This window comes from Patella vulgata, chromosome 8 (genome assembly GCF_932274485.2).
Source record: "Patella vulgata chromosome 8, xgPatVulg1.2, whole genome shotgun sequence".
NCBI lineage: Eukaryota > Metazoa > Mollusca > Gastropoda > Patellidae > Patella > Patella vulgata.
Window position 1 is genome coordinate 49,425,190 of NC_065886.2, and position 12,721 is coordinate 49,437,910.

At 36.7% G+C, this 12,721-nt stretch overlaps 1 protein-coding gene across 1 annotated transcript; it reads left to right on the forward strand.

Moving 5' to 3' along the window:
* The first annotated feature begins 4,611 nt into the window (after positions 1 to 4,611).
* On the forward strand, positions 4,612 to 12,721 carry LOC126829645 (40S ribosomal protein S19). Its single transcript, XM_050559655.1, has 6 exons — positions 4,612 to 4,684; positions 6,832 to 6,899; positions 8,573 to 8,673; positions 10,491 to 10,559; positions 10,819 to 10,936; positions 12,529 to 12,721. The coding sequence occupies exons 2-6, from the start codon at positions 6,832 to 6,834 to the stop codon at positions 12,689 to 12,691; spliced, it is 519 nt and encodes a 172-aa protein (XP_050415612.1). The 5' UTR covers positions 4,612 to 4,684; the 3' UTR covers positions 12,692 to 12,721.

A 12,721-nucleotide genomic window follows, 5' to 3' on the forward strand; every position in this document is an offset into this window, starting at 1 on the left:
TGGTCGGAACTTACCGATTCCAGTTGCCTTTTTTTCAAAATCCGTTCTGTGGAATAAAACTCGTGGGGATTGAGATGTTTTTTGATCAAATGTAGCCTGGTAACTTGTTGCTTCCATTTTATATCTTGGAGATGATTCTGGTAACAGAGTTCTTACAGCACACACAGGTTTCTATAAAAACAATAATACGACTTTACACTTTGGGTTTAATTACTTTTTGTGTTCGTATCGTTTTCCCAGGGCTAAAAATGAAGCATCGAGTAATTTAATCATGTTGTATATCCACAACTGAAAATAAATCTTGTAACCTTGTGACAAATTGCCACCAGCAGTAGCCTTTATTCTTATGCCCTGCTTTCACGTGGGCTACGAATACTACGAATCGTCCCGAATAGTAGAGAATCGAAATTAATCGACATTCGTTGCCATTCGGCAAAACAATCAAAAAGATCGTGGAGAAATGGAAGTAGCAACGCAGCAGTCACGAAAGGGATCGAATGAAAAATATGCCGAATGTCAAGGTAGGGTTACGATAAAGGTGCGAAATGAAAGAATCATCTACAAATATGTCGCATTGCTTACAAATATGTCGAATTTAGTTACGAAAACACTACACTCCTCAAGAATGGTGCCGATAAAGCTACGAAAAGTTTACGATATTTGGCTACGACAGGTTTACGATAGATACATCTACGTAGACCGGCATTGATAGCCCACGTGAAAACGGGGCATTAATATACAAAAGGGTAAAAATAGATATTGTTAAATCTCAAATTGTTAGAATATCTGACCAAAATTATAAACATAATTTACCTTTCCATGAAGTTGGTCTAAATGTTGAGCTAGTCCAGGATGTGGATTATGTCGTCTGCTATCTAATGTTGTAATTAACATAGATGATCGAGGTGTTACCTGATCTGTTCTATTAACATGTTGAAATCGACTTTGATTTTCTGTTTTCCAACCATTTGCAATACAAGAACTTCTAAAAACATAAATATTATAAAAATTATTGCCACTGCACAGGCAAGGGCTATCTGAATTTTTATTTTAAAAATTGCATCTAAATTCGTATAATAATTGAATATGATTTGTCTTGATTTGAATTTGTTTTGTACAAGAGAATGTTTCAATTGGAAGCTGGTTGTTTATTTTACCACATGGCCAAAAATAGCAGAGTAACAGTTTTAGTTGGAACCAAGCCTGTACTGCGTTCGATCAACAGCGACCACCAGACAATTATTGTAAGAATTTAATGAAATAAAATGGGGTTTAGCGTCCTACTGCTAAACGTCCTTACTCCGACTAGGCTAATGAAGACGGGTAGGATTTACTGACTTTAATACGTAGTGGAATTTAGAACGGCCCATTCGTATTTGGTAACTGTCAAGGGTTCTTTTACGTGCACTCTATCGTGTATATACGTGACTTCTATTTTTCATCCAAACGACTAGATTATGTTCATTGCCAGGACCTCCGATCTGCACAGTGACAAGCGGGAAACAAGACTGAGGAAACTTCGATAAATTTAGTTGGCCAACACCGGGATCGAACCGGGACCTGCAGGTTAGCAAGCCAGTGCCTTAATCCAAAGTTTTATATAAAAATTCGTGAAACGATTCAACGAAAGGGGTACAATTTTGAGAATTTCTATGTGGAAAGATTTTTGTGTCTAGTTCAGTTCATTCCGAACGACGAGTAAAGAAATCCTAAAATTGCCTGCATCAAACCTAGTTGCCTATGGTTATCGAATGTTTGGCATTGCTGCTCCAACTCTGTGGAATGTCAAACAACAATTGAACAGTTCCGTCAAAAGTGCCAAAACATTATTTGACTTTGGGAAAAAGTTTAAAACACGCCTGTTTCAACAAACTTATCCAGAGTGACATTTGAAGCGATTAGAGGACGCCTCGGCATGGAATAGGCCATCAGATTAAATACATATGCATATTTATCAAATGTCGATTCAAAATATGTTCCCTACGTGGAAATAATACGAATTAGTGGATAGATTACGTTTTGCTATTTGTAAACTTGCATAGACTGTTTATTCTTACCCGTTAGAAGTTGTTGATTCCCATACTGAAAGTCCTGCTCGAGGAGTAACTTGTCCACATAGTGAGTTCCACATACTTTATATTAGTAATAGATCTACCAACTGGATCAAAAAACACAAAAACAACAACTAGTGATTTAGTCTGGGATAAAGATTAACTATAGATTTACGTGTATTACTATTAGTATTATACCCATAATAGTATGACGTAAGTACGTCTAATTATGACATTATCCTTTGTTATTTTTCATACTCGAACAATACAGATTTCGCGTACAACTACAAGACTTCTGTGACGGATTGACGGTTTCATCACAAATGTGTCAAATTCTGTCAATAAATGGTGAAAAAGTAATGCATTTTTGTAGTCTTTTATTAACAATAATTATTAATCTCCTCACAGTTTACAACGCAAGGGCGAACTAGGCGCACAACGTGTGTGTGTTGTGTGTGTGTGGGGGGGGGGGGCTCCGAGAAAATTTTGAAATATTAGGGAATCAGTGGTGATTTTAGCGCTTCTGAACCCGAATGTAATATCTTGACGAAATATGCATGTGGCCTTAATATTTAGACCTGACCGTGGCAGCGGCAACATAATTCTAACCCGCATTATGGTAACAGGGGGTGCTGTTTTTAAGATTGTATGGTGGTAATAGTGCCCATGTAAATCTCACCTGTTTCATAACTCAACAACACGCCATTACAACAATGTAAACATGTGATATTGTCGAATTCAAATAATTATGCCTGTATCCAATCAATCAGACTGTTGCAGCTGCATTCACCGGACACCAGAAATGTCTCTTCCCGAAAAATTGATAAAACAATTAGTAAGTCATTGGATTGCGGGCACTTCTAGTCTGCAAAATATATGTTGTCACCTGTATACCCAAAAAATCTAATTTGCAGTCTACACCTGGTAGAAAACCGGTAATCGATAATCTACTTATTAATCCAATTAATTATTATAATGTGATTAAATACATTGTGTTGTTTATGTTGCTCTATAGCCCGTGACTTTCAGAATTGGATTTCGATGAAAGTTGGTGAAACAGTCATGGGCATTCACTATATTACGGAGATTGCCGCATACTAATTTTCAACAGTCCGAGAAATGATAGCGGTTTTGTTATTCGATATATTTCCCGGTCATGTTAGGATTTTCTTCGTGATCGTTTTACACACAGTTACCAAGATAGCAAACAATTTAGATGTGTTCATAATAACACACCTTTTTGGATTTACTACTTCTTAGTTTATTACATGCAACGTTTCAATACTCTTACAGGTATCTTTATTAAGCAATCATCAATAATGAATAACAACCATACATTTATAGTACACCCATGAGTAAAAACAATTTAACAATCAAAACATAACATTAATTAAGACTTATAACAACAACATGAGCACATACAAAGCCGTCGTTCCCGGATAACATTAATACAGTTCAATGTGTTCCTGACTATCAAAATTATTCAATGAAATTTTTGGTTTTATTGCGCACTATAATCTGGTTTTCAAATTTTTATTTAAACTAAGCTACTGGTGAAAACCACAGGCTCGAAAATGTGTTGTCTCCTGTCATAGGAACAAATAATTTCTCAGCAATTGGTTATTTGGCAAGGTAATATTACGTAGCGGATCGTAGCCTGTCACGAGATGAACTTTTGTTAAACCTAACGGTAATCCTTATTCACTGTGGACCCAACTAGCCAGCCAAATGAAATACGGACACTAATTGTCCCCTTGTCAGTGGTGCTGGAAGGAGAGTCTGGCAAGGACAGCTGTCTAGTCGTTTGGTTGGGGCGAAAAACCGAGGTCCTGTGTGTATTTTGGCGGACATGTAGAAGATCCCTTGGCAGATGGAATTCGACATAAGAGTAGGCCATAGTGCCGTTGTCCGGACTAAATTTCCCTCATAGCACACTGCATGGCGTATGTCCGTCTTCATTAGCCCAGTCGGAGCAGAACAGTAGGGCGTTAAACCCCATTTCATTTCATTTTTTATATGTGATGTTATGGAGAAACAAGCGGTTGCCATGCAAGATACGTCCACATTTTGCAACAGATGGACAGAAAACAAGCTAGAAAGAAAAAAAAACAATATTTCGTACAATCAGGAAATATAATCCAGGAAGCTATGGTCCGATAAGTGCGAATATTAAAAGGAATCTAAATCTAAGGGATAGAAACATAAATTTTCAATTTCATCAAAATCAGATAAAAATTCTGACCTCTAGAGGGTCCACAACTTTGATATAACATACTTTATTACAATTTGCTTGCATAGAGCGGCCGTTTTGTCTGGTAGTTTCGGTCTGATTTTCACAAAATTCGAATCCGAACGGTTTTTTAAATCAGATAAAAATTGTGACCTCTAGGGGGACCACAAGCTAAAAACGCGATTTTTCAGGGATCATAATCCAGGAAGCTGCTAAGTTTCGTCAAAATCGGATAAGAATAGTAACCTGTAGAGTGTCCGCGAACAAATTGTGGACGGACGCACGTGGGAGTATAAGAAATAGTGGTCTGCGACCAGAACGAATGAGTTATTGGCCCTTGTTAACTGTCATAATCGATAGGGGGTGCCACCTGTCGGCCTCTTTTCCATCACAATCTTCCACGGTGAGAGACTGTCTCAAGTTCTAACTTTTTAGTCGTCTCGTATAATTCATAGAAAAGAATAAAACTGTTATCAATAATAAAATAATGTATGTTGACTCCACCCATGAATAGGCAATACTTTTATTTCGTTATTGGGTTGATATTATTCCTAACATGAACTCAATATTTCTTTCACATGGTCATGGCAGCCATGTTGGACCATGTGCTCCTCGCGTTGAAACAGTACAACATTGTCATTGCAAGATTTGTAGGCCTTCTACACGCTCTTTAATGACATATTCGAACTCTTAAACTAGTAATGCGTAAGCAAATAAATCCTTAATTGCATGCTTCTTCTATCTTATATATACCGGTAGTGAATTCTTTGATGACATTTCATTTGAAGAAATGATTTCTTAATATTTAAGCTAATAATATTAGTGTTTCATGATCAAACAATTTCTGAATTTGTATTAATTTTATGTTTTCATTAACCTCTATTACTTTTAATTTGTAATAGCCTAATAATTTTGTATATTCTTTGGCACCTGGAAATAGACACAAATGGATGGGTTGCAACGCATCGTATATTATATTAATATGAATCATGAATGTGTATAAACTGATTTACATTCAGTTTCTGTTTTTACTGTAATTTCTAATCAGTTATGTTCCCCGAAATACGCGAAGTGTGCAAATTGAATTGGCAGTCTTTGGCTTCTGGTTATTCCAGTCTGCTCCGGTAGTCTTCCCTTGTGGAATATGTCTAGTCTTGGTTAGCTCAGCATAGGAGCAGAACAGTAGGACGTTAAACCCCATTTCATTTCATCCAGTCACTTCATTTCTAATGGCACTCAAAAGTATTCTGGCATGTGATTCGTATGCCAAGTTTAAAATTGTCATTATTGTTATGTATATTGGATACGAGAAGTCCATCGTTTCGAATCCTAGCGTATTCATTACCAGGCTAATTCATTACCGGTAAAATCGGCGTATTCATGACCAGTATATTATAGGGTTGATTGGTCGGTATATAAAGGTGCTAATTTATAGTACTCATCAGTGCCAATGTCTATGGGTGTTAATTAATCAATTAAGACAAGACAATAGAAGGATTAACAAGGTATTTATAATATATTTTAAATAGTCATAATACAAACAACAGTTGAAATATTTCATATTCGAAGACAATATTTACATATAAAACATCGTATTCAGTTGATGCGATTAATAATAGCCATAGTTTTGTATTCAACTTTGAACTGAGTATTGTGTTTAACTAGATGTTATTTAAAATACAGTTAACTTGATATGTACCCGGTATCTGAGATATCGATATCAAATGGTGAAAGTTTCATATTTTATTTGAAATATATACAAATTCCAAGCTTGCATCGGAATTGGTTTGAAGTTTAAAATAACAAAGCCCGGATTTACAATCTCAAGCTTAAGATTAAATAATTTAAACAAAAACTCAATAATAAAAAAACAATTTTAATACATCAAACACCAATCATCAAAATCATCTATAATAATTATCGTATAGGCTTCTATCCACACTGATGAGTACTTATTAGCACCTTTATATACCGACCAATGAACCCTATAATATATTGGTCATGAATACGCCGATTTTACCGGTAATGAATTAGCCTGGTAATGAATACGCCCGATACCATCTTTTCACGGTAAGATAACATCAATGTTGATTTAAACTTCAAACTCCGCTTTCAGCGACTAAACGTATCTATTCCTTTATGTGTTTGTATTGTGTGTTAAAGGGAGATAACCTTACCGAAAAGTAAAATTCAGACTAATCAAGCAATGGCTAGATGTAAAACTTGCAGTTGCTGCTTCAGGAACATGCCCACCAACAGTTCCGAACCATTCAAATAATTAAGGTGCCCCACCATAAATAAATATCTCCAGATATATTGATAATTATACCACAATGTTCATAAACTTTCACTTAGTTTTCGCCTTTTATGGTCAAAAAATAAATGGTCCTGTTGTAACTTGAAAAGTTATAACCATTGAAAGTGCAAGAATAAATAAAACTGAAAAGGTAAACCACACACTAGATGCAAAATCCAGAGATTTTTGAGTGCCAAATAAAAAGATCAAAAGATGTAACATTTTGAAATATAAATTAGTATTTTCTATTTCAGATGGGTATCGGTGTGAAGGACGTGAATCAGCATGAATTTATAAATCGGCTGGCCGCTTTCTTAAAAAGGTATGTATCAAAATTAAATGTATTGCACACCTATATTTAGACACATGGGTTTAGGCGTGTACATTATCGAAAGTGGGAGCCACACTGAATCATTGAGTAAAGGTGCTTGTTCACAAATCTGGATTCCCATGTTTATTCCTGGTGTTAGCTGAGAAAGTCTTGTAAGTGGTGCAGTACAGAGGGCCATGCAAGAAAGGTCAAGTTGTTAGGATGGGTAAAAAAAACCCCCAAGGCTCTATATGTGCACATAAAAATAATCCTTGTCAGTTGGAATAAGACAAAGTGTAGGAAGAAAAGCAGCTGTCTGAGCAAAAATTCCCTCCTGGAAGACTGCATGGTTTTCTCACATCTTCCTTCATTAGCCCTGTTTGTGCAGAAAGTTGTTAAACCTGTTTTTAATCTGTCCACGGGGCGCCCTTCTGTCCATCAACACTTTTTTTTAGAATTTGACGAAACTTGACTAACTTCATGGATTATGGCCCCTGATTGTGTGAACAATCACGTTTTTAGCTTGTGGACACTCTAGACGTCCCAATGTTTATTCGATTTTCATGAAACTTGAAATATATATGTTTATTACCCAAAGATCTTGGTTTCGTTCGATATTCGTGCATATCAGACCGTAACTTCTTGGATTATGGCCCCTGATGGTATAAAAATTTCATTTTTACCTTAGGGCTTGCCACGAGCAAATTGGAGACGAGTAGATGACTACTCACGCAAATATAGACTTGCGCGAGTGAGGCGAGTACATGTATTTACTCGCGCAGAATGATGTGCGTGAGTAGCCATTTAAATTTCATGTGCCTAATGGAAATGCTCTTGTCACTTCGGTGGAAGCGGACGTTGAATAAAGCTATTTCACACACAATGGCAATGCATACTCTTTTTATTTCCTTGGCAGTAATATTAAATCGTCTTCCCATGAAAAGAACGTTGCAAGGGAAACTGGATTTCCCTTTGCCATCGTTGGCGTGCTGAGGGGATTCGGGTAAAGCTTAGAAAGGTAAAAGAACAGGAAAAACAATTTCAATCCCATCAATTTGCAGAAAAGATGCGGGATCGAAAGAATTGCTATAGAAACGACAACATCCGCTCAATTTTTGATTATCCAGACACGGCAAAGGACATCGGCTTAAAAACCGTCTGGCAGTACGCGTCTCAAAGTACTTTTAGTAACAACAGGTGGCACTAGAAAGACACGCCGAGTGCGTAATAGTGCATCAATATGAAGGCATACAAATTGTTTACAGCTTTTTTTATTACAATATTCCATTATTTCTGATTAAATTATTTTTTATATTTGCGCGAGTACTTAATCACTCACGCAAATTTGGTTTTACGCGAGCGTAGCGTGCGCGCGAGTAATTACTCGCTTCTCGTGGCAAGCCCTGTTACCTTGTGGTCCCTCTATAGGTCACGATTTTTTTTCCGATTTGAAGTTGTGGTCCCTCTATAGGTCACAATTTTTATCTGATTTGAAGAAATGACGGTTTAGTTCAAATTTCGTGAAAATAGGACTGCAACAGCCCGACAAAATGGCGACTCCCTATATGCAAGTAGTGTTAAAGTATGTAATATCAGAGTTTTGATATGATTTTGATGAAATTTACAATATTGTTAATAGAAGTAATAGAAAAGTTATTTGATTATAATATTTCCTGTATTTGTAGAAGCGGTAAAATGAAACTACCCGACTGGACAGATATAGTCAAAACGGGTCCATATAAAGAATTAGCTCCTTACAGCGAGGACTGGTTTTATATACGAGCTGGTGAGTGGCTAACAAATCTTCAGTTATATTGTGATACTTAAATGTTATGTGAAATGAGACGGTGAATAATTTGATGTCATGGATAAGGCCCCGATTAATTGTTTGTTTCTCATGACCTATGTTTGTGAAATATACATGAGGTAATTATTGTCCCTCGCCTTTCGAAGAAAGCAGGGGACTATTAAAATGGGTCTGTCCGTCACACTTCTTGGTTGCAAGCACTATTAACCCATGAATATATCTGCATTGTTTATTTGACCAACAAATTTACCTGGCTGGTCTTGTCCTGGGAGCCACGGTGGCTAAGTGAGTAATGTGCTGGCTCGCTAGTCAAGAGGTGTTGGGTTTAGAAAGTTTATCCCGATTTTCCGGCGTGGTTTCCCTGTGTCAGTGGTGCAGGATAGAGCTCCCCGACAAGGACAGCTGTGTAGTTGTTTGGATGGAACAAAAACTTAAGGTTTCGTGTACATTGACATGTCCGTAAAAGATCACTTGGCAGTTGGAATTCGATATAAGAGTAGGCCGTAGCGCTGCTGTTCCGGGTAGAATTTACCTCAGAGTACACTGTATGGTGTATGCCCGTGTTCATTAGCCCAGTCAGAGCAGAACAGTAGGACGTTAAACCCATTTCATTTCCTTTCACATGTCCAGAATATGGTGCTCACTGTAGATGTAATGGTATAGTCATTACTATATTCCAAATGATGACCATTAAATCCTACTGACTTTTTAAATGGAGGTATTTATGACTAATGAGTCTGATGGAATAGGAACGTATTTGGTCATAGCAGTAAATTTAAATACTAGATTGTCATTTCACTTAGTAATTTAAATACTAGATTGTCATTTCACTTAGTTAAATTGGGTATACAGTGAAATCCTGCTAAATGAGCACCTGAGCGTTCCACAACCCTTTCTTGTAAGAGTTAGGCCAGCTTTTCCCAAAACATTGTGATTACAATAGGGGCTTCATTTTTATTGGATTGTTTTTAAAATTTGGCCTGAAGCATTGGGGTCATAAGAGGAAGAACACGAGCGATATTCAGCGTTCCATTCTGTAGTTACACCCTTTTCCTATTAGGGGGTTTTATGGCCAAATGGTTAGCATGTGCGTGTTGTATCCTAAGGTCTGTCATTGAGTCAACTGGCATAGTTTCGATTCCCTGGTTGTACGTGACAAGGAGTAGGGTCGCCTGTCCAACCTCGTAGCAGTAGAGACTACAGTTTTTAACAAAATTTTTTTTTTCAAGCTTGTGAACACAATAGAGATAAGATTTCTTGATAGATCCTTTATCCATATCAAATTCAGTCAACATCCAAGTTTCTTTCAAATAAGCTGCTTTTGATACAAAGCTGCTGTGGCTACATACACTGTAGATAAATCCAAATGATGACCATTACATCCTACTGACTTTTTAAATGGAGGTATTTCTGACTAATGAGTCTGATGGAATGGGACTTTATTTTGAAGAGCAATTTACTCTTTTTGTTCGTAGAAATAAATTTGAATACTAGATTTTATGCAATTGCACTATGTAATGTTATAGTTAAATTGATCATATATAGGGAAATACCTGTAAAATGACCACCTCAGTATTACATGTCACTCGGCATTCTGCCACCTTGTGAACAAACATAGAGATCCAACTTTAAGTATTCTTATCAAATTATTTGCACACTTAATAAATCAAGGCAATCAAATTGATGACCATTAAAATTTACTGACAAAAGTAAATGGAGGCATTTCTGACTGAGATGGATCGGAATGAAAATGTGTTAAAATATTTTGTTATATGTTGATATATTATATGTTGCAGCTGCTTTATGTAGACGTATGTATATGAGAGCACCTCTTGGAGTTGGTACAGTAAAGCGAGTCTATGGAGGTAAGTCATCAACTTAAAATCTCTCAACTGAGGATCAAGGTTCTACACCTTAGGGTGAGGGGTTTTACATAGGCTAAGCCTGTTCCCCAATCATGTTCAGACAACCTAAGTAAATATATTGTTTATAAAAAAAACAAGGTTTTACACCTACAAGATGGTGTGTATAGTTGGTTAGATGACACAGGTAAAAAATAACATTTCGATGCAGAAGATATTAACTCTGTTTTCTAGTTTCTTTGAATTTTATTTCTTTCATTAGGTAATCAAAGAAATGGAACAGCCCCAAGCCATTTCTGTAAAGCATCTGGAGGTGTTGCTAGAAAAATTTTCCAAGCCTTAGAGGGTGTTAAAATGGTTGAAAAATCTACATCTCGAAAGTAAGTTATTAGTACTACTCAATAATAAAAATATCCATAACTTAACATAAATTTTCAATATAGGAGCAATTAATCCTTTAGATACTGGTAACTATTTCCAGCTGATTACTGATCCTACTTCTACTACACGTGTAGCTATTCTAATAATAAAATTTGACCAATTGAGTCGATCCTACAGAAATCTTGAGTACAGGTACATGAATTTTGTGTGATCCAGCAACTGGACCCCACATGATAAGAGTTTGTGTTTGGTTATTATGGTCTCCTGTTTACTGTGGTCTCTGATAACAAACTACGAACTTCTAGAATTGTCATTAGAACTAGAAATTCGGCTCATAATCTTATTTTCACTGGCTCCCAGTGGAGGCTTGTGTGAAATTTAAAATCCTCTCGCATTAAGGATATTTGGACAGCAATCTTTCCAGTGTAACATTTTGGAATAAGCTCCCATCAGATGTGAAAGATGCACTCCTGTTTAAAGAATATTATGAGACATACAAATTGTGATAGCACATAAACCATAATGTCATTAGACTGTTTGTAGTGCTACACTTCAGGCGTTAAAAGTACACTATTATATTATTTTTGTCCCCCGCCTTTCGAAGAAAGCAGGGGACTATTAAAATGGGTTCGTCCGTCTGTCTGTCTGTCTGTCTGTCTGTCTGTCCGTCCATCTGTCTGTCTGTCCGTCACACTTTTTGGGACACAATAACTCTCTTCCTAATTGAGCTAGAATGTTCAAACTTGGTGTATGTGTTTATTAGGTCAATGCCTTGATGGAGTTCGAAGATGAGCATTTTCCGCTTAGGGTAAGCAGAGATAAGCAATTTGATTGGTTGATGCTTTGGGACACGATAACTCTCTTCCTAATTGGGCTAGAATGTTCAAACTTGGTGTATGTGTTGATTAGGTCAATGCCTTGATGGAGTTCGAAGATGAGCATTTTCCGCTTAGGGTAAGCAGAGATAAGCAATTTGATTGGTTGATGCTTTGGGACACGGTAACTTTTAATTGAGCTAGAATGTTCAAACTTGGTGTATGTGTTTATTAGGTCAATGCCTTGATGGAGTTCGAAGATGAGCATTTTCCGCTTAGGGTAAGCAGAGATAAGCAATTTGATTGGTTGATACTTTGGGGCACGATAACTCTCTTCCTAATTGAGCTAGAATGTTCAAACTTGGTGTATGTGTTGATTAGGTCAATGCCTTGATGGAGTTCGAAGATGAGCATTTTCCGCTTAGGCTAAGCAGAGATAAGCAATTTGATTAGATGAGCATTTTCCGCTTAGGGTAAGCAGAGATAAGCAATTTGATTGGTTGATACTTTGGGGCACGATAACTCTCTTCCTAATTGAGCTAGAATGTTCAAACTTGGTGTATGTGTTGATTAGGTCAATGCCTTGTTGGTTGATGCTTTAGGACAAGATAACTTTGATAGAGAGTGATGAAACTTAAGTGTATAGTTGATAATCAGTTTGATTGCTTGATACTTTAAAAAAAATAAATGTGCGATAAATTAATGTGTCATCTAATTATTTTGGTATTTTGGCGGGGGACATCAGCCTCACTGTTGGCTTGTTATTAATATTTCAGGGGTCGTGTCTTGACTGGACGTGGTAGACAACATTGTGACATTATTGCTGCCCAATCTTACAGAAGATCTAAAGGTAAAATAAGGAAGAAGAAGAAGTTTGTACCCAAAAAAGCAGCCAAGGGAGGACCCAAAGCAAAGGCTGGTAAACCAGTGAAAAAATAAAGGAAATAAATGATATAAATAAACAACAAA